Below are 22,373 nucleotides of genomic sequence, written 5' to 3' on the forward strand. Positions count from 1 at the left end.
GCAATTAATAGTTTTCATGATATTAGATAGGTTGAACTTTGAAGCATGTATTATTCTTTAACCAACCCAGAAAGGAAAAAATTCAAACTGCCATACATCACATAGTTATGATATATGTTTTTCAATCACCTTTTTGTCTCACATATATTACAGTATATTTTTCTTTAAAAACTTCAAAAACTTGCAAGCTTTAAAGCAAAATAATAAGTTGGGTTTAAAGCAAAATATATATTTTTGTTTGTATGGATATACTAAGTTGGGTTTTTACAGAGAAAAGCAAAATAATATACAACTATATGAGTTTGGCATGATCGTTTGATAAAGAGTTTTTATAGAAAAATATACTATAACGATTTGATGTATGTGATATAAAAAAAAAATTGAGAAATGTAATTTACAACAAACGTAAAAATTTTTCTGCGAAAACTAACAATCCAAACGACTTGTATTGATTGAGAAATATATTCACAACAAACATAACAATTTTTCGGTGAAAACTAACAATCCAAACAACTTGTCAAAAAAGGAATAAAATAAACCTTTACTGTTAAATATCCATCCAATCAATTACTGTCAATTGAAAATATGATCTCACTTCAGACAAACCTTCTGAGACGAAGACATAAAGCAAGAAAATACTCTACATTCTACCATAAAATAGCAGCAGCCAAAATTAAACACCTCCATTGTTTGTTTTTTGTACCCATCCAATTAAATTAGCGCCCAGGTTTGGTTCCCATCCTCAAAAGGAAAAAGAAATACTCCTAGCAGCGTACTAAAATTCAAACCCGAGGACTTGTTTGTCCCATAAAATTCAAACAATTTAACCAAAATTCAAATGCTTTGCTCTCCCGCTTCAACCAAAATTCAGACCGCCAACAAAACCCCCCCCCTCCCCCCTCTTTTCATTTTCCAGCCTGGTTTTTTTCTCCTTTTGAATAAACACAAGGCACCAACCCCATTTCAGATCTAACCACTCACGTAATGATGACAAATCCAATTAAAGAAACAAATAAAGAGCCAAGTTCACCCATGTCCTCAAAACCTTCCTCTTTTAAATTTCTACTAGTACAATTATCAATCAATGCAGAAGTAAAAAAAAAAAAATTCCCAGAATGTCACTTTTTTACAAGGAATAAAAAACACAAAAGAAAAGAAAAAGAAAAAGAAAAAGTAGGAAAAACAGAATTAATTTAAAATAAAAGAGGCTAAAGAAGCCTCCCTCAACTGCCGCTCCATTAATTAAATTTACATACATCGGCCCAATTACATCGTCACAAAGTCACAACAACACCCCCTAAAGGGCACCCCTCCTGTCTCGGCCCCATCCAACCAGAAAACACGGCCTAAATTAAATTAACCCAAACTACAAGGACTAAAAAAATTAAAAAAAGGAAAACTCAAAAAAAAAATTTAAAATTTAACCCGACAATTAGCACTACGACCCCTAAAAACTACTTCGCCTTTCAATCAAGCCCCTACGGTAGCGGTCGCAGCAGGTTTCACTTTCGGCGGCCTTCCTCTGCCCCTGGGAGCCCCACTCGGAGCTCCGGCGGAAGTCGAAACAGGCCCAGCTCCAGTCTTCGCCGCCTTGGGAGGCCGCCCGCGCTTCCTCCCGGACCCCGTCGAGCTCGGAGCGGTTTTCTTCTTCGGCGGAGCGGGAGGTGCGAGGGGATCCGTGACCTTGGGCGGGCGGCCGCGGGGGCGGGGAGGAGGTGGGACGTAGCCGGGTGGGAGAGCTGGCTTGGGCTTGGGTGGACGGCCTCGGCCACGGCGGGGAGGGGCATTCGGGTCCGGCTTGAGGTAGTTGTTTTTGAGCATGGCGAGCTGGCCGGTGGCCTTCATTCTATTGAGATGGTGGGTCAGCAACGTGGAGTGAGCAGGGGGGAGGTTTCCATAGGTGGATTCGATGTGCTTTGAGATTGTGGATTTGTTGGAGCCGTTCTTGTCGTTCAATGCTTCGATTGCTGATAAGATCATCTGCCAAAGGAAAAATCCAGATTTAACGAAATTATCAGTCAGATTCTTTTGAGAAAAGTATGTTTTTTAAGCTAAGAATTAGGTGAAAAAAGGTCATTTTGGCCCCCAAAAAATGGATAAGAACAAGAAAATGCAGTAAATCTCGGGAGTAAATGCTGGTTTCTTAGCAGAAAATGGGAGGAAAAAAACAAAAAAGAAAAGGAAAATGGGGGAAAATGTTGAAATGGGTTCCCTTTACTTCCCACCAAAAAAAAAAAAAAAGAAAAAACTGAAAATTTTTGGGAAAAAATCCCAGTTGAATTTCAAAATTTTGAAACTTAACATAAATTTTTTTAAACAAAAAAACCCCATTTAAAACCCCAAAAAAAGGAAAATAAAGTAAATAAAGTTATTTCACTAGGGAAAAAAAAAAAGAAAAAAAGGGTTTGATAAATTCACCTCAGGGTAAGGAGGGAGAGCTGGAGCTGGGGCTGGGGCTGGAGCTGGAGGAGGAGGAACTGGGGCTGAGCAAATATTTTCATTATTACTTTTGGGCTCTTCAGTAGCCATGCTGCTACAGGAGAAATTCCAGAAAATTCAAAGAAAAACGCCACACAAAAAAATTTTTAAAAAATCAAAATTAATTTTTTTTTTCCTTCTAGGAGGGAGGACTGAGGAGAGGAAAATTGGATTTGGATTTGGTTGAAAGAAATACGAAAGGATGAGATTTATTTAAAGGGAACTGTGAAACGAGAGAGACAGAGAGAGGAAAGAGTTATGTAGGGAGAGATCGGAAATGGGATCGTTGAGGAGAAAGTAAAGAAGGGGCTTCAGACTTTCAGTAGTGTTTTTCTGAGCTGATCCAACGGCTGGGGAGTGGCTATCGGGGTTTTAATCCAACGGTTTTCGTTCCTTTCAATTTTCTTTACCCGGATCGATGACGTGGCTGTCCATTTCTTTATCTATTTCGAAATCTTCTTTTTTACTCTGTTGAAATTACCAAAATGCTCCTCGATTTTAATGAATTCAACGTAAGGTTTTTAAAATATTGCGATGAAATCAAGTGCACGAAAAATTGATCCCACGTTGCAACGTGTCGAAATTTTATTGGATGGATTGAAGATAATCCAATGGCCTAGTAGGAAACCTGGGAGTAGGTGAAGAAGGGTGCAGAGGAGTATTATCTAAGGGATCTTCGGTCTAACATGCGAGTGCGTGAAACTGGGGTCCGCATTCGAATGATGGAAGCAGAGGGGACCCACGTAAAAGGGGTCGGGTTTGGGTCAATTGGATTGGGATTTTGGTGGGGGAGTTTGTGATATGGTGTACTTGAGGAGCACGTCGCTATAGTAAGGAGTAATTTAGGTGGGCCCAGATTTTCAATTGGTTGGCTGACCTGAGTTTTGACTTTTTGAGAATTTTCAATTGAGATGTGATGATTATCACAGCTGTGGATGTGGGGATAAAGATTCAAGACGCAAAGGACCGTACCATGTGCTTTACTTCTAGGAAGATGCCTTGGATTTAGCAGATTGATACCTTGATGGTCCCTTGATGATGTACTCTCTTTAGTGTCTACGAGGGCATGTTTGAGTAACTCTAATCCTGATTACAAGAAAACTCTTTAACTGCTAATGGAGCATTGGTTGTAACAACTAACAAGTTGGAAAAATCCTACGCTAAACTACATTTCGATTTAAAAGACAGACACGAATTAGATGATGATTTACCTTCTTAATTAAAGGAATTCCCTTTGCGTCTGACACTTAAAAATACGATAATTTTCAGTCACATTTTATGCTTGAAGTCCTACATAATTACATACATTAGGTGTTAGTGAATATTAGCACACTGGTACGTTTCAAGGGTAGAGAATTTATGACTCTAGCACAATAATTCTCTTAATTTTCAAGTATATAGATCTAGGTGTTAGAGATTTTTGGTTCAAATTTCGGTGCCGAGTCTTCCGCCTTTCCATTTTTTAAGTTTCACTTCTCTCTAGAGAAATTTTTTTTTTTTTAAAAAGGGTACACGTTTTATAGAGGATTCTTTTATTTTGAATTCTAAAGGCGAAGGTGTATTTTGCCTTTAAAAGTTTAAAGTTTTTACGTAATAGTAGTGTATGCACAACAAAGGGTGAGGTTAATCTCAAACTTTGATAGTGAACTCCACCCTCTTTTCTTGTTTACTTATATAGGAAAAAACCTTTAATAAAATGAAAGAATGTAGTGATAGGTGAAACGTGGGTAAAAAATATTAATCACGAAATATGACTAGTACAGAATTAAGCATTATTGTCAAACAATTGTCAATTTATAAAACATTTTAGTTTATAATGAATTATGTCAATTTACTTAGTATATGTTATGAGACATATCTTGAATACTTTATGCATTGAAAACTTAATATGAGATTTGATTGCCACATAGTATATATATATAGTGGTAATGATTTTGGTCACCACTTAACTAAATATCAAATAAATTGATTAAGGAGCTATCAATTTATGATCAAGTTACTTAAATTGATTAAGGAGAATACATACAGGTTTAGCATTGAACAGTATACAAAAGTTTGTACAGAGCTGTCCCTTGTTGCCTCTTTTGGAGAACCGCACAAGTTTCACAAGGCAGAGAGCCAGAGTAGGAACCATGTTGAATGTCTATATTCTGAAGCCAAAATTTTTTTAAAAAAAAAAGGATAAATGATTTGCCAAAAAATTTTTGGAATAATGATTCAGGTTCAAGGACGAAAGAACAAAGAGTAAATTGATGTTAAGTACTGTTCATAAACAACAACTTAATAACCAAGGAAAATCTGCTGAAGAAGAGGGCCCAGGCATGCTTGTTATAAAAGCTCCCCAAATCTTTCTAATCTTCCTGCTACAACACAATGTGCAAAAAACTCGAGCTCAAGTACAATGGCATGCAGCCAAGTTTTTGACCATATCTCTAGCAATATGATTTGACTCTGTTCTATTATCATTTTACCTTACACAACTCTATTTCCATCTAATCATGAGCTTCTATCGACTAATGAATTGAAAAAATAATCACACAGACCTATTATGCACAAAAGAATTAGCAAAATCTTCTCTGAATCAAGTGGAATGGTGCATGGGACGTTTTCCTTTTCGATCTGATCTTGGATTCGTTAATGCTGATGTGGTTGTTGTCGCGGTTACGCTGTTTGTTTTGGTTGTGGAGGTAAACGAATGAGAGTTGGAGGCACCAGAAGTTCCTGTAGTGGATGATACAGCAAGAGGCTTGTGAGACTTCCTGTATCTGGAACCAGGGTATCCAGGTCTTGTTGGCTCTTCCAGAGTGCCTGGCTTTCTTGACAGCATCACCACAACACGACGCATTTTTGGCCGTAAACGCGGATCAGATTGAACGCAGAGCAACCCAATCTGTATGCAAACTGATATCTGATCAGGATTCACTGATGTTACCAATGATGGATCCACAATTTCCAAGTGCTTGCCTTTCTTGTAAAGCTTGTAGGCCTATCCAGAGTAAAAGTTTATTCAACAGACATCTTCCCAAACTTATTTTGCTCGATAAAGGAATAATGATAACTAAGTGATCGCGAGTCTCTTTACGTTATAGAAGCACCATGTGGTAAACCATCAACAAATAACATTTAACTTGCAAGTAGAAATGTTGCTTTTTGAATTTAGCAGATCAGATAGCATAGATGATGAATGAGTTTGAATAGCTGAAACATCTCCCAGAGTTATCCGACCTAACTGGATTCATCTGTCTCCTTCCTCAGAAAAATGTCCCTTTTAGAATAATCCAATCTTAAAAGCACAAGTGAAAAAAGCCATAACAATAATTGTGAGAGCAGCTTTATTTATTTATTCTAGGTCTGGTATTAGATATCTGCTACATTTACCTTTAAAATTTTAAAAGAAGCTCAAGTACGGCACATGAAAGTTCATTAATAAGATCAAGAATTACGTTTATTAACAGCTTCAACTTTGTGAAGACTTTGAAAAAGGTTCACGATTTATCCCTTCTTTTAACCAACCATTTTCCACTTTTACTATGTGAAACAGATCCTAATCTGCAAATTCCTCCGGATGGTAGATTGAGGACTCAGCGCAATCACTATGTCAAAAAGCATAACAGTATCAATCATTCTCTCAAGCTACAGTTTCTCTCTCTCTCAAAATATGAATATATATTAGTAAACTGCTTAATGAACCACACATGCAAAGTTTAAGTAGACATTGGCCAGGAAAATTAGAGAGTCATGTGTAATATATATTAAATAGAAGGGAAGAGAGTTATAAAATCTAGATAACAGAAAATAATTGCTTTCCTAATATAATCTTGGGATAGGTGGTGCAAAACTCTTACCCATTCGAGAAGGCTCGTGGACTCAGTATCTCTGTTGAAGGTAGAATTCTTCTGACCACTTATCAGCTCCAGAACTACGACCCCAAAACTATATACATCTGCCTTTATAGATAGATTTCCGTGCATGACATACTCTGGTGCCATGTAACCACTGTGTCCAAGTTGAACAAGAAGGTTATAAACTTCGCAATCTAGTAGCAAGCTAGAGGAGACTGTGAGGGGAATTTGATCACCAATTCAAATGGCTGAACAACGACTCACAGTAGACTAAAATATACCGAATGGAGTGATTACATACTTGGTTCCAGCTGCACGGGTGTTAACATGCGTGCCATCTTCGTTGAACAGACGGGCCAAACCAAAATCAGCAATTTTGGGCAAATATTTATCATCCAGTAGGATATTGCTAGCTTTTATGTCAAGATGGATGATGCAACTATGTGCATCTTCATGAAGGTATAGAAGACCCTTGGCCACACCCACTATGATGTCATGCCTCCTGTTCCAATCCAGTGCATCTCGTCCACTAGACTCTACTTCAAAAGCATTACGGTCAATGTCAATAAACCAACAATAACATCTTAAATAGTATTTAAAGCTTCCAAATGTAAATCATAAGAATGGAACATCTGAATGAAATGAGTATCTTTACTATGTGGACCAGCAAAACACAACAATTTGTCATTGTCAATATTGTTTAGGCATCAAGCTTATGCAGATATTGCTGGTCTTTGGAAGCAAGCACACAACTTCTTGTTGTAGGATGGGGCTTGATACATGATTTCAAGTAAAATCTAGGCAATGTGGAGAAAAATACTGCAGCAGTTATCAGTTAATTCGAAATGGACTATTGATGTCGTCAGAGAACATCAATAGTTATGCCAGATAGCCTGGAGATTCAATTATACCCAAGGAGGGTAATGCATCATCAATGAAACAGTTCAATCAAATAAAACTTAAATCTTCAGACACATTCAAAATGCAATAGCTTTGAAATTACTCTGCCTAAAGCAACAGTCAGCTTATCCTACAACGTTCCTTATTCCTCACTGTTTTGGTTCTAAAATCTTCCCACTCATGTCTTGAATTTCGTAGCATTATACTTGTAGTATTATCCAAAACTGGTTGTCTTAAATTGTCCTTCAGTAAATCTGGAAGCCGTCAATCAGTCGCTCAAAGAGAACTAAATGAACTCCACTTAGCACAAAATTCTCTTTTCAAAAAAAAAAAAATCTGTTTTTTGTTCCAACAAATTTTTGAGGCGAAAAAGAATGTGAGATGAACTCCACTTAGCACAAAATTCTCTTTTCTTAAAAAAATCTGTTTTTTGTTCCAACAAATTTTTGAGGCGAAAAAGAATGTGAGAAGTAGTCCATTATTGAATACACATAGATACAACTATGGAGTTGAAAAATGGAAAACAACAGTCATTTTGCAATATTTAGCAGGCCAAGTAACTCAAGTGGAGCTTATTAATACCTGGCCAATCCTAATTTGATTAACAGATGGCTAAAATGTTGAGCCAAAGCTTGCTGGAGCATTGAATCTCTTAGTTTAAATGGTCAGGGATATCAAGCTCCAGTCAACTGAGTGTGTGCCAAATCGTATGAATCTGACTATATGCCCAAAAATTAGTCAAGCATACCAGCGACAAAGTTAGCATTTGGCCATTAAATAGAACAATCTTCCCAGCAGACATAAACTGATGCTTAAACGATTGCTTTATAACACTGCCAAGTCCACAAATTCCCACTCATATGCGGAGGAACAAAATCACACAAACAATATACAACTGCAATAAACTCAAAGACTCAAATCACTAAACCTTCAAGTTCGATATGAATAATATGAAACACAGTAATTGCAGAAGTGGACGCCTATTCTTATAGTTCTATACTGTAAGAATTCCACCGTGTCTTTCATCACTACAGCATGCATTTCATCTAAAATCCAATGATTGATTTCACTAATGGAGTAATCAACACATAAATTCAACCAAAACTCGAGAGGCTGGCTAATAGAACTTACTAAAGAGAAGCTTGTCAAGGCTTTCATTCGCTACAAACTCATAAACAAGCAGTTTTTCAGGACCATGAGCACAATATCCTAACAAATTCACCACGTTTCTGTGCTGGACTCGAGCCAACAACTTGGCCTCATTCATGAACTCTTTCTTCCCTTGCCTAGAACTCTGTGACAGCTTCTTCACAGCTATTTCCCTCCCATCATCCAATTTCCCCTATTTAAATAAAGAGCCAAAAGCAAATCCATCAACCAAATAAAATAAAAAAGAGGGAAGATATAACCCTCCAACCAAATTCATTTCTTTTTTGAAATTTCCAAAAAAGAATTAAAAAAAAAATCAAAACTTGATCACTTTTCCTTGAGTTCTCCCCTTTTGATGAAAACCCAAATCACAAAAGACAAATTTGGATTGAAATTCTAAAAAAAGATTAAATTTTGCTGATCATTACCAACCTTGTAAACAGGGCCAAAGCCACCTTCACCAAGCTTATTACTACGATGGAAATTCTTGGTAGCAGCAACAAGAACTTGAAACTGGAATTGCTTTTGTTCTTGTGCTGCAATCTTCTCCAAATCCTCTTCTTTTTGCCCTGTTTGATTAATCAAAATTCAAGTCAAGCAATTCAAGAAAACATCCCACAAAACAGAGTAAAGAGACAGAGCAACTATAAACCTTAATTGAATAGAAAAGAGATTCTGATAAGTGAACCAACAAAAATTTTACCTCTACTGTTCTTTGGAACAAAGGCTTTGATGAGGCCCTGGAGAAAGGCCTTTGACTTAATCATGGCTGCTTTGCATTGCCATGAAGAATAGAAGAGTCAAGAAGCAGCAAAAAGGTGCGGTTTGAATCTTGCGATGGGTTCAGAATTCTTATAATTTTCTAATTAGATGAGCAATAGTAAGATTGAAAATGTCACGTTGATCTCAGGTTAAGGTTAATGTGTATATATAAAAAAGGCCCAAGGAAAATGGAAACGCGGGCAGTTAGATATCTTCAATAAATTGAACGCGTTGACTTCGACAGTCTGCGGTAGCCCAAAAGTCAAACAGTCGCTAATAATACGAGTGATATAAAGAAACAAAAAGAAAAAGAAGAAATAAAGAATTTTATTTATGAGAATTTGGGTAGAAGATTATTTGAAATTTGTTTTGGAATAATACTGAAAATATTTCAAATACTACGTTTTATTTTTTGTTTTAAAAATTTTAAAGAGCAAAAAGAAGAAAAAATTTGAATGTGTAAAATTCATTTCTTTAAATTTGAAAATTTTGCTATGATCTTTACCTAATTATACTGCTCTTATCCAAACTTCATCTAAAAATACTCTGCTTTGCTCCCAAAATTTCACCTATGTGATATTGGACAAAATATATTTTTAACTGTGCTTGGATAGAAGGTTATTTAGAAAAACTTTTAAAATAATGTGTATACAAAAAGTGTATACGAATTCTCTTGTAATTTTTATTTCTCATTCTTGTATATGTTCTTCACATGGACGCATAAAATTCCTTAAACATATCTTTAGATTTAAGCATACTTTTTCTCAACTTTCATATTATTCAACAGAATGTAAAAATTACACAAAAAAAAAAAAAACAATCTTTGACTTGAATAAACTTCTCCAAGAAATTACATGCATTCAGGACTTTTCTTTTTTGAATTGAACATGACATATTAAGTGACGCGTGGTAGTTGTAGTATGAAGAATGTGGGGAAGCCATAATGGCCACAGAAAGGTCCATCATCAGGTATGCAGAAAACCAGATAATGACATGACGCCCCGCCCATAGACGAAGGTTGAGTGTGAAATAGCCAATCCCATGAACACGTTGGCCCAATAATCCTTTAAATCAAAACCACGGGTCAAAATAATTATATCAAAACTATCGATAATCCGATAGGTTGGACATTATGTATCCTTTTCTTTTCCTTCTTTGTTTCGATGCGGGATATTTTACTCCTTTTCTCTAGATCTTTGCCCTTTCTTAGAGTCCGTTATAATCCAAACTATTTATTGAGTCGTATACAAATTCTAGAAGTGACAACCTTTACAATTATAATTGTAACTACATACTTAGTCGTGCGCAAATTATAAAGGTGATTCACTCGAGTTCTAGAGATGATTCCGGTCTAATGTGACACTGTCTCTAGTAGATTCTAGAGGTAGTTTCAATGATTGAATGTGACACTTAATCATGTATAATACTTAGTTCTTACACTCATTTGCGTAGTCGAAATCATAATAACACTTGATCCTAGATTTATCCAGCACAGAGATCACGCATGGTTAGCTTTGATACCATTTGTAATGCTCCGCGCCCAACGGACTGGTTCAATAACCTTTTAAATTAGAATTACTCAAAATGATTAATCCAAAATTAAACCTGACGAAATCTTACATACCCTAACCTTTTCCTTCTTTGTCCCGACGGGGGACATTTCATCTCAAACTATCCTGTGGGTACAAGACATGTCAGCCCATCGAATTCTTTCAAGCTTTTTCTTTCTTTTGGTTTGAAGTTATTCTGTAGCAGGTTAAAACTTTAAAGAACTATTCAAAAAAAGAAGAAACGAGGATTTGTAGATTAAAAATCCCACCAAGGATTTCGGAAAAGTCTGTAAATGATATTTCTGTCCAAATGCTTAGCCCGAAAAGAAGAAAACTAGATAGCTTCCCGCACAAGAAAATTATGAATGCGAACCTGTAATGCCAAAGAGAGTTATTGGCAGGCTATGTTATTTGGAAAGGGAGAAATGATGATTTGAAAACTGCATTTTCGGTGCTGAAAAATGATAGAAACATATAATTAACTCCTTGGTACAATAACTCTGGGAATTTTCTATGTTGAAAACAAGGTAAAGACATGAATAAAGAGGCTCAATAGCAGTCTTTTAATTCTGTGTACCAGTCAAGAAGAATATAATCCTAAGATTACTTTACCAAGGTGGATTTTCCACGCTACGAGAAATGTTTGTATAATAAAAACGCGAACAAACAGCAGAATAAGCTATTCTAACACATATAAAAATATGTGGAAAGAGGAGAATAAATATACAACAAATACTCAACTTAGATGCTTTCTCTCAAATCCATTTTTCAACACTCAGTTCAATTATTTAAAACTCAACTCAACTCGATTTTTCAAGACTATACTTTTCTCAACTCTCTCTTCGAGAAATAATCTACTGGCACTACTGTGTATATATAGATCTCCATGTTACCTAATATAAACCTAAAAGATGTTGGAAACCGAGAGTGATTTAGACTTGGACATTTCCTAATCTCCTATGGAAACCTAACCTAATCACATAGACTAGTTAAACGCAATTGACCGAGGACTTGACTTCATGGAATTTAAGGAAACTATAGTAAGCCTAGACACCAAAACAAGAAACTAACACAATTAGGTAATAAAATAGTTTAGTTTAATTTTCTTCATTGCCTTCCTTAAATCAACTTCATCATTGTGATCATCTCCAATGCTATCTCGAATTTGGATCTTCATGAACGATCCAATCGCTGCATGAATAATGTGAAACACCAACTTACCATTGACATTCAATTTTGGCTTCATACGTGGTAGGAGGCAAAGCTTGTATTTAAATATGAAGGACCAATTTGCTTCGTTTTAAATGTGAGGGGCAAAAAGAATATTTTTATGAAATGTGAGGGATGAAACATGTCATTTTTCCAAATTTAATTAATTGAAAACTAAGGGTTTAGTGCTTGAGAGTTTCAGCACTATTTCGTTCTTTTGGAGAAGCAAATGGATTTTAATTAAGATTTTTTAATTGCTTTAATTTATTTGTTGGAAATATGTTTTTGCGAGTGATCTATTAATTCTACCCCCAAAATTTGTAATCGGGTTGTTAGATGGTTTGATTCACAACTGATAGTTTATTTCTAGAATGTAAAAACTTGGGTTTTTAAATGTGAAGAACCAATTTACTTCGTTTTAAATGTAAGGGATGAAAAGAATATTTTTACGAAATGTGAGGGATGAAATAGATCATTTTCTCATTAAATTTTGTAATTGACTTTTTAAACATCTATTGTTGGATGAAAGACATGTTTTTGTATTGAAAGAAGCTTCTATCAAATTCCTATTGGGGTTTTTCTTGGTCATCATAATAGTAGGGATGTAGATTTAGGGTGAGGGGATGTGAATTTAGCCCATGATCTTTGACTTGAATAAACTTCTCCAATAGTTACATGCATTCAGTACCTCTCTTTTTTGAATTCAACGTCTTCATACTCTTTTAGTAGTATTATCAAAATTCATGGCACTCCAATTATTGCCAATGTTGGTCCATTTCCTTTTCCGAAAAAAAAAATGGATTATCATTAACAAAAAATGACTTACAAATAAAAACCTCCCCATGCACTGGCAGAAATCAGAGGTTAGGATTTGGGAGGGCAAGACTAATGAAGATGTAACTTAAGTAGACACTCCTAAATTTTTGTAAAGAACTTAGGAGGCAGAGTTCAACGTTTATAAAGGAAATAAGTAAAAACTGTGTTAGTTCTTAAAGAAACATGAAAGGATTTTTAAAATCATATATGTCAACATTTTAAAATTTTTTAGAAAATGTAAAAGAATTTTAAATCTTGGGTGCCCTTACCAGCGTCGCATGCACTAATGGTCATTGTAGGCACAGGACAGCACTTCAGAAATTGGAGAAAGAGAAAATTGGGAAATATAATTGAGATAATGAATGGGATAAGGACATTGAAGCTGACCAAATAATGTCGAGTGCATGAATGACGAACAAGGAATGTGTTCAGAGCTTGACTGAATGACCAAATGTCACTTTTGGTTTCCTCAGACAATAATAGATAGAAATTATCATCTTTTGCGCAGAAAATAAGGGGAAAAAAAATTGTGTGTCGTGGTTTTCTATGTTTACGCTCTAATGTCGCTGTACAAGTGACTAACCTGTCCATTTGGGTAAATGAGTCATTATCGGAACTTTGATGCACGGCAACGATTTTCTTCTCAAACGACAAATAGACTTTCCACTAATTGAAAGACTATAAATGTTCACATGGAAAAGGATAAATCTATTATTTTCTTGTTTTTTTTTAAATACTGTAACATTAACGCTAGTCATTTGCAGTTGTCGAGTAAGTTTTGATCCAGTAATTAAAGTTGAGATCCTAAAAATTAAAATCCTGAATTCTAATCCCCCGATCCTCTCCCTCAACTTCTTAAATCTCATCCCTTTCCTATTGAAATTTAAAAAAAAAAAAAAAAGTCATTAGGCAATTATGCTGTGCTACACATGATGCATGAGTATGAAAATGAAATGAGTGCTATAGACGCTAGCTTTGGTATCTGGCACCAAGACTTTTCGAAGGAAATGGCACCAAGACTTAGAATTAAACTTGTACTCTTACAACATTTTTGGTGTTTGCTTTTGACCCCAATGGCCCGGCGCTAGAGCAGTTATTAGGTGTAGAAATATGCTGGCGGTAGCCCTCCTCCAGTCGCCAGTCTATTTTGTCCTCCGGCTGCGCTTGTATTAAACCAATCAAACATATCCAGGTAAAGTGGCTAGAAAAGCACAAGTGCTGTTGTTTACAGCTTTGACGCCTGGTGCGATCCTTGAGGGTAGATGCAATGGTCCCATTATACATTGTGAGTACAAAAATGACTAAGCATTTACTAGAGAAAGAGTGTGATTCTTAGAAGTTGCTATTTATTCTGAATTTAGTGTTTACATGGTTAATTTTGAGACTCAGAAAAATTGCTCCAACAGTTAAGATTCACTACTATATATAAGTTTCAATTAGTTGTTCTTTAGCTTTTCTTCTTTTCTTTTTTTTTTAAAGTTGTTCCTAAGCTTCTCGTGCACTATTATATACAGGTGATCCTGGCACATTTGATGTGTGTGCACTTGCTAAGCTTTTGATTCTATTATTGAAGAAAATGAATGAGAATTAGTTTTACGTAAAATAAATTTTTTGGGGTCGGTTATGCATAAATAGTTAAAAGCCTTAGTAGTAGGAAGTTTTTTTAATGTAGTACTCTCTTTTTTTTTTTTCGACACAGGGGTGTTCGAAACCATTGGACCCGACTAATCCCCTGCGGCTGTGAAAACCCCGCCCCAAGATTCACAACGCGTTAGCTCCCCGGGGGTCGATCTAGTGACCTGCCCCTTATGAGGGGACTACGGAAACCAGTCGATCTGCCCGGGGGAGAGCTTAGTGTAGTACTCTCTTTGGGTAGTTTTTTAAGTAGCATTGCGCCTAGTGAAGTAAGGGTAAACATTGGTAAAACATTAAAAGTGACGCTCATTTTTAACACCCAAAAAAAAAAAAAAGGGTTGTGGAGCTTTCTGTGTGGTAAATATATTAGGCTACATTTTCTTATCTTTTACACCTTGCTGGCTTTTGATTTTGATTACAACTCCAACACCATCACAAGGGAAGTTTTGGCATTTTCAACCTGAAAATTTAATGATTGTGGAAATGCATATGGTTAGGTGAAGTATGATGTTACCATTGTAGTTTCAGATTGACTTCACGCTTTCGGTCATAACATATTAGACAGCCAAACTAATATAAGCGTGTAAAATATCATCGTCAAGACTGATTCAATTCATGTCTCAATTAAATAAGGTTCGAAACCTCCATACTTACATTAAAAAAAAAAAAAAAAAATATATATATATATATATATATATATATATATATATATAAATATAAGCAAAACTTGTTTCTTCCTTGTTTGTATAAATTTGGAGAGAGTAACTTGATGGAGATGCTTGTTTGATTTCATCATTCTGGTGATTCATTTCGCAAAACTTTGATATCTATATAGTTAGATGAAGCATATGGTTAAAAATCGGAATAATTGGCGTTACACTTTTTCTGCGATGGAATGCCAATGTAAAGAAATCATTCCTTCTTTGTACGGGTTTGGAGAAAGTAATTTGGCGTAGATATATTTTTTCGGGCAAATTTCACTTTACCCCTATGTGATTTAGCATTTTTCACATAACCTCCCTATGGTTTCAAAAGCTATACACAACCCCCTTATGGTTTGGATTAAAGTGTCAAAGTGACGGGAATGATCATTCATAACGGCGTCACCTAAAATTTCAAAAATACCCTTATGTAAAGTTGAAATTTATTTATTAACCAAGGGGGGTTATGTGTATATTTTGAAAATCAAAAGGGGGTTATATGGTAAAGTATTAAACCATAAAGGGGTTATATGGTAAAATATAAAAATCATACGGGGTTAATGTGTCATATATTTATAAGGGTAATTTCGACATTTTTAGAAGTTCCGTTACGAGTGACTACTTCCGTTACTTTGACACTTTAATCCAAATCATGAGGGGGTTATGTATAGCTTTTGATATCATAGGGAGTTATGTAAAAAAAAGGTAAACTACAGGGGGTAGAATGTAATTTACCCTATTTTTTTCTTTTGGGTTAAGTTTGAAAGTTGATAAATTCATCAAAAAATTCATCTTATCACATTCACAGACAATATATAGCCATTGGAACCAAATCCAATGAACGAAACCCAATGCCATGGCCCATGGAACATGCGTATATTGACCAAGCACCATTTAGCAATTTCACTGACATTTAACTAGAAAAGAAACGTGAGGAGACGAGTCCCGGAAGCATTGAACTCGTAGATTGACCAAAGAGGCTGCGTCTTCCATTTTGGACTTCAAAAAGGCAAAACCCATTAAGATATACATATATTGGCAACTAAATGATTCAGATTCGAATAGTTGGAATAAAAAAAAAATTACCTTTGAAGATTTTTTTTTTTTTGTAAGTTATATTTGAGATTGTGCGTATTTTTGGAGTTGTTATTGTAGACTCCACAGTCAAAAACAGTTTTTTTTTTTAATAAAAAGAATATTCATATGGAGTTGTTATTTAAATTTTCTAGATCAAAACAATTTAGCGACTAGAACTTAGGCAATATAATGATTCACTGACCAAACAGGAGGTGGATAACTCTTTGTAGAAAATACTTTTTGGTGGAATTTAGTTCAAGAATCGAAACAACTAATTATAAGTGAAGCCCAGCTTCCAATTGGACAAAATTGGAATTTATTTTGGCATTATAAGCACTTGGATTGAATTTCCAATACAAATTTCACAACAGAACAGAGCAAAGCTGCCTAGTAATTTAACACCAAGTTTTAAGTAAGTTAAACAATGTCAAATTTTGTTTACCGAGTAATCCTAGAATTATCCTACATTAAAGGTTACAAAAATGTGTGTTTGGATTTTGAAAAATTGCTATGTTTTCCGTAAACACATTTTCCAATCACCTTTTTACCTCACATATATCAAATCACTACACTAATTTTTCTACAAAAAAGCCCAGAATAATGCAATCTAAACAAAGCAGTGCTCATGATGCAATATCAATTGGATTGATTATCTTTTGTGCTGAATTTTACACTGATGGAATTGCAGAAGTACGTATGAATTTTTATGATGTCATTACCCATTTTTTTGGTCAAGAAATATGAACGAATCTTTACCCCATTCACGTAAGAGTAGAAGATGTACTTTAGTTATTGTTGTATATAACATTAATCCATACTTAGTCATGCTCAAATGAAGAAAATTTCTACGGTCAATACTTACAACATATTCATATATACGTATGCTTTGACAAACTTGTATGTAGGATTTTTTTTTATTAATGTCAAGAATAGATAAAAATTGATGTCTTATGCTAGAGAAAATTTCAACGAAGAAAAAAAATATTAATTAGGGTTTCCTTTTTTTTTTTCTTTTTGCTTTAAACTTCTAGAAAAAGTCGTTCACAAAATAATATGTGACCATTTCTCACTCCGCTTTTCACATTTGACTTTAGTCTGTTAACTTAAAGCTCTTAAACTCAAATTCATAAAATAACCAAAGTCAACCATTATGGTTTAGAGTCTGTTTGTTTCAATGTAAAATTTTTTACCGAGGAGAACATTTTCAATGAAAATAATTTTCGTGAAAAAAATTTCATTTCCCTTTATTTTCAGGTGTTTGGTGCAGTTTTATGAAAATGTACCACAAAACTAAAACCTACAAGAAGAAGGACTCCTCCAATTACCACCATCCCATGTACATTGGATTTACTATCTCAACCCAGAGATTCATCCAATCTCCAAATCTATCAAACTCTAGAATTGGGAATTCATACTTTCTCAAACCAATTACACAGCATACCAATGAAGATTCAAATTCCTAATATGTCAACGAAAATTGCTTCGGTAATTAAAACCCTATAATTGATCAAACATCATATGGAAAAGTAGCACTTGAATTCTAGTACAAACTTTTCTGCACAATAGTCTTCCAAATTTCTCCTTCACTTTTCCAAATTTCTCTCACCCAAAAACTTATCAAGACCCACTCTTGGTATGCATTGTTTATGCTGGCATGGGAGGAAAGGAGTCAGGGGCGGAGCCAGAAAAAAATCTTAATGGGGGCAAAAATAACATTAAAATTTTTTATCTATTCTTTTTCTAATTTTTTAAGCAAAAAAAAAGTCTCATGCATAAAATCACCGTTTCACAAGTTAAAATATTTATCAAATAACCCATTTATTAGTTATTACATTAACTAAATAATTTTCAAATTTCTTTAAAACGGTAATAGTCTCATGCTCTAGAAATATATTTGCAAACAAATTTAAAATAATAATAATAATAAGTAATTGTTTAGAACCTGATTTTGATGGTCTCCTAAAGTTGGTGAAAAGAGCTGCAAAATGTGATAGATCCAAGTCCTAGAAGATCAATTGATTCTGGTGCAATATCTAAATAGGATGAAGTGGTCAAAAGAAAGAGTAACAAGCTTTGGTTGTGGGAAAAAAAAAGGACTCTCCTATGTATGTTAGGAAGTGGGGACAACCGAGAGTAGGATGAGGAAAGGGAAAGTACATGATAATTGGATGAAGTGATAAAAAGAAAAAGTAGTTGGCTTGAGTGTGGAAGAAGAGGAGCCGGTTGTGAAGGGAAATGGGGGACCACAGGAGTAAAGGGAACTTGGGGAGTGGGTACCAAAAGAAATGACTGATATAATTGGTACTTGGCCCTGTTGGTGGGAAAATGGGAACTAGAGGAGGAAAGTAAATGATATAAATTTTAGGGTTAATTACATTTACCTCCCCTGAGGTTTGACCAAATAACGAATCGATCCCTGAGATTTGACCAAATAACAAAAAGGTCCCTCAACCGTTAGTCTTTGCCGTTGACTGTTAGGGTTAATTACATTTACCCCCCTGAAATTTGACCAAATAATGAATCGATCCCTAAAATTTGTCCAAATAACAGATTCCTCCCCCACACTAACTTCTGTAACTTATATGTAACGGAAATAGCCAAAAGTCTGAATAACCCTTATTGATTTCCATCAAATTTTTGACCTATCGATTTTTGTGTTTTCAGAAAAAAATTTTGGTTAACAGATAAAATTTTGAATCCAATAAATTATTAATTTATTTAACAGATAAAATCAGAGTAAATTTTGATAGACCTTGTAATGCAAAATTTGCCATACACGTATTTTGTAATTTGGTGAAATAGTGTGACAAATTTTGGATTACATGGGGTAATACCCATTATCCCATAAAATACCAGTGCTTTACGACTTTTCCCAATTATATGAACAAAGTACCTATTTTTTCAAAAAATAATTTATTTAAAAGATAAAGTAAAATTAAAATTTCTAGCAAATAAGAGGGTTGAAAATGTAGTATGCATTTTTTCTTTCCATAATGTACTAGCTCCTTATACTTTTCCTATATTATATAAATGAAGTACCGGATTTCTATTGGCATTTTACTCTATTTATTAGTAACCCATTGTAAAACCAAACTAGCAGAAGGCTTTTCTACACAAAACACTTTGTCATGGCCGATTAAATAGTCAAAGGATATTTGAGAATTTGGTAATGGTCTCATTTTTGAAAATCATGTCCGTCTCATTTTTGTGGTGGATTGAGTGAACCTTACATTGCTTCTATAAATTTTCTTTCATCGCTCAATTGTCGGTTTCCTTTTTTCACTCTACTTTTTTTTTCCATTTCTTTCTTTGCTTTTCACATTTTAATTTCTTTTTTGTTTTCTAAGCTTTTCTTCTTTCTTCATTTTCTTTCTTTTGTTCCTTTATGCGCATATTTTATCAAGTTTGATTATTACATGCTTGGTTTTTTTCTTTTATACTGGTTAAAAACTGTTTTATTTAAGTAATAAACTCTTTGTTTAATTCGTTATTATTGAAACCACCTTCGATTTTTTTAACGGTAAGTTTTCTCTAACTACAAGTTTTACAAAGAGGGTAAATATGATATTTTACTACTTCTATTTAAGTGTCTTTGACGAGATTACTTAAAAAGGAGATACATGTAATATTACCACACCACAGGGATTTAAAAGTAGTTTGGTCAAACCACAAGGGAGATAGATGTAATTAATCCTTAAAAATTTGATGGAAATCAATAAGGGTTATTTAGATTTTTGGTTATTTCCGTTACATATAAGTGACAGAAGTTAGTGTGGGGGAGGAATCTGTTATTTGGTCAAATTTTAGGGATCGATTCGTTATTTGGTCAAATCTCAAGGGGGTAAATGTAATTAACCCTAACAGTCAACGGCAAAGACTAACGGTTGAGGGACCTTTTTGTTATTTGGTCAAATCTCAGGGATCGATTTGTTATCTGGTCAAACCTCAGGGGAGGTAAATGTAATTAACCCTAAATTTTATGACCCATTCTTTCACATTTTTTCTTAAAAAAATTCTGAGAGCACCTTTAAAATTATATCAAAATTGTAGATGTATTATAAGAATTTAAGGAGGGCAGTGGGGGCCCGTGTCCCTAGTGCCCCCACTTTAAATCCGCCCGTGAAAGGAGTAGAATTGGCGAAGATGAGGAGGAGGGAAAGGTGGTTGACAATGGTATTTTTCATTGCAGGTGTAAGGATGCATTTTTAACGATGGTCTCAGTTTGGTATTTCTTATTGGGAAAATCGTCCAAAACGTCCCTCACATTTTATAAAATGACTTTTTTCGTCCCTCACTTTTAAAAGTATAATTTTATATCCCTTACATATTCACATCGGTCAAATTTAGTCCCTAACTAGGTTTCCGATCATTTTTTGGCCGGAATCCATCATGTGCAAGGCACATGATTATTTTTGAAGGGTGAATTTGTCAAATTATATTTTACATAATCTAATATATAGTCCTCCACATTTTATAAAACAAATTTTTTCGTCCCTTACATTTTATAAAATGATTTTTTCATCCCTCACATTTCACAAAATGAATTTCTCCATTCCTCACATTTCAAAAAATGAATATTTCCATCCTTCACTAATTATGTGTGTAAGGGAAACCCTAAAAAAAAAAAAACATGTGTGTAAATACAATTTGTTTAAACACATGTATATGTCTATTTGATTTTGCTTAATAATACAAATAACATAAATATATGTATGTGTCTTTTTTATTTCACTTAACAATATAAATACCATATATTATACGTGATCATTTGATTTCATCTAGTATTAGCTAGTAAAAAATTTTGCATTCATTGTCAAGTTGCCCAATGAAGCTATTTTCGGTCAAAATACAATAATAATATGCAAATTAAGATTCTATTGGTAAATATTAGTCATAATCATACAAAAAGAGAAGATAGCCCACAAGTTGGGTCCAATTACATGTGTTTATGCTATTATTATTAAACAAAATCAAATAGACATATACATGTGTTTAAAAAAAATGTATTCATACACATAATTAGTGAGAAATGAAAAATTCATTTTTTGAAATGTGAGGGATGGAGAAATTCATTTTGTGAAATGTGAAGGATGAAAAAAATCATTTTATAAAATGTGAGGGACGAAAAAATTTATTTTATAAAATGTGGAGGACTATAGATCAGATTATGTAAAATAAAATTTGACAAATTTACCCTTCAAAAATGATCACGTGCCTTGCACATGATGGATTCCGGCAAAAAAATGATCGGAAACCTAGTTAGGGACTAAATTTGACCGATGTGAATATGTAAGGGATATAAAATTATACTTTTAAAAGTAAGGGACGAAAAAAGTTATTTTATAAAATGTGAGGGACGTTTTGGACGATTTTCCCTTTCTTATTTGTTATGAGTATTTTGATAAGTAGGCGCTGAAATGATTGATACGCTAAGTTTGATGGAAATTAACTTCCGTATGCCTGCTCCGTAAGTCATTTTACATCTTGTAGCGTAAAAGATTTTACACTGGAAAATATTTTCCCCACATCTTTTGCTGCCAAACACCAGAAAATCCGAAAACTATTTTCTGGAAAATATTTTCAGTTCAAACAACCAGACTCTTAATCAAGAAAAAGTTCCTTCTTAAAAATTACAAAAAAAACTTTCCTCTTTTTTGGGTGGAATGGCAATATGATATTCAATTAAAGAACAAGAAAGAAAATGGCCATTTACATTTAGGCCGATACTAAACAAGTGGACACAGGGACTTTGGTGCTCAATTTGTTAAAGAAAATTAAGCTAATCCTCCAACTAAATAACAATTGAGAAAACACATAAAATCATTACACAAAAGGTATCCATCAATCACCAAAAAACAATAAATTGTTCATACACAAAGAGGATAAATGGTACTGATCATTGTTATTCTTCTACAGTTCTAGTAGGCCATTAGGAATCTATCAAAATAAAATATTTGCAAGTACATATTACTAAAACACTGTCTTTTTTTTTTTCTTTTGATAAAAAACATTGAAATTTCATTAACTTTCCAACAAATTCACCATTAAAAATGGCGCGAAAAAGTCTGAAGGATTTCTCCACCAAAAGAGATGATCACGTATGAATTTAAAACGCTATCTTAAATAACTCAATTGGGTGCATAATTCCTGCTAAACATTAGATTTGCAAAGCATATTCCCTAATGATTACCCTCGCGATGATGATTGGATTAAAAACTGTTTCAAGACGGCGGTAGCCTGTGGAGAACTGGCCT

The 22,373-nt window shown here is 34.3% G+C and overlaps 2 protein-coding genes across 4 annotated transcripts; both read right to left on the minus strand.

Moving 5' to 3' along the window:
* Nucleotides 1-1,192: 1,192 nt before the first annotated feature.
* Nucleotides 1,193-2,778, minus strand: LOC113717655 (HMG-Y-related protein A). The gene is made up of 2 exons (XM_027242431.2): nt 2,419-2,778; nt 1,193-1,980 (listed from the first exon to the last, which is right to left on the minus strand). Exons 1-2 carry the CDS (start codon nt 2,527-2,529, stop codon nt 1,471-1,473), a joined length of 621 nt encoding a protein of 206 aa, XP_027098232.2. The 5' UTR covers nt 2,530-2,778; the 3' UTR covers nt 1,193-1,470.
* Nucleotides 2,779-4,777: 1,999 nt separating this feature from the next.
* LOC140016914 (cysteine-rich receptor-like protein kinase 43) lies at nt 4,778-9,286 on the minus strand. Of its 3 annotated transcripts, none has more exons than XM_072071085.1 (6): nt 9,073-9,286; nt 8,802-8,938; nt 8,352-8,562; nt 6,622-6,856; nt 6,324-6,474; nt 4,778-5,464 (listed from the first exon to the last, which is right to left on the minus strand). In XM_072071085.1, the coding sequence occupies exons 1-6, from the start codon at nt 9,134-9,136 to the stop codon at nt 5,060-5,062; spliced, it is 1,203 nt and encodes a 400-aa protein (XP_071927186.1). In that variant the 5' UTR covers nt 9,137-9,286; the 3' UTR covers nt 4,778-5,059. The 3 variants fall into 3 exon arrangements, with proteins under 3 accessions (XP_071927186.1, XP_071927187.1, XP_071927185.1); XM_072071086.1 differs by having other exon boundaries at nt 4,778-5,368; nt 6,622-6,859; XM_072071084.1 differs by having other exon boundaries at nt 6,622-6,859.
* Nucleotides 9,287-22,373: the final 13,087 nt, after the last annotated feature.

Source organism: Coffea arabica, chromosome 11c (genome assembly GCF_036785885.1).
Source record: "Coffea arabica cultivar ET-39 chromosome 11c, Coffea Arabica ET-39 HiFi, whole genome shotgun sequence".
Taxonomy (NCBI): domain Eukaryota; kingdom Viridiplantae; phylum Streptophyta; class Magnoliopsida; order Gentianales; family Rubiaceae; genus Coffea; species Coffea arabica.

Excerpts from the sequence above, each read along its gene's own strand:
- LOC113717655 (XM_027242431.2), bottom strand. The coding sequence starts at position 2,529 with ATGGCTACTGAAGAGCCCAAAAGTAATAATGAAAATATTTGCTCAGCC. Across the intron at positions 1,981-2,418 it reads CTCTCCCTCCTTACCCTGAG|ATGATCTTATCAGCAATCGA; the intron begins GTGAATTTATCA and ends TTCCTTTGGCAG.
- LOC140016914 (XM_072071084.1), bottom strand. The coding sequence starts at position 9,136 with ATGATTAAGTCAAAGGCCTTTCTCCAGGGCCTCATCAAAGCCTTTGTT. Across the intron at positions 6,860-8,351 it reads CCTTGACAAGCTTCTCTTTA|TAGAGTCTAGTGGACGAGAT; the intron begins GTAAGTTCTATT and ends ATGCTTTTGAAG. Across the intron at positions 5,465-6,323 it reads CCACGAGCCTTCTCGAATGG|GCCTACAAGCTTTACAAGAA; the intron begins GTAAGAGTTTTG and ends TACTCTGGATAG.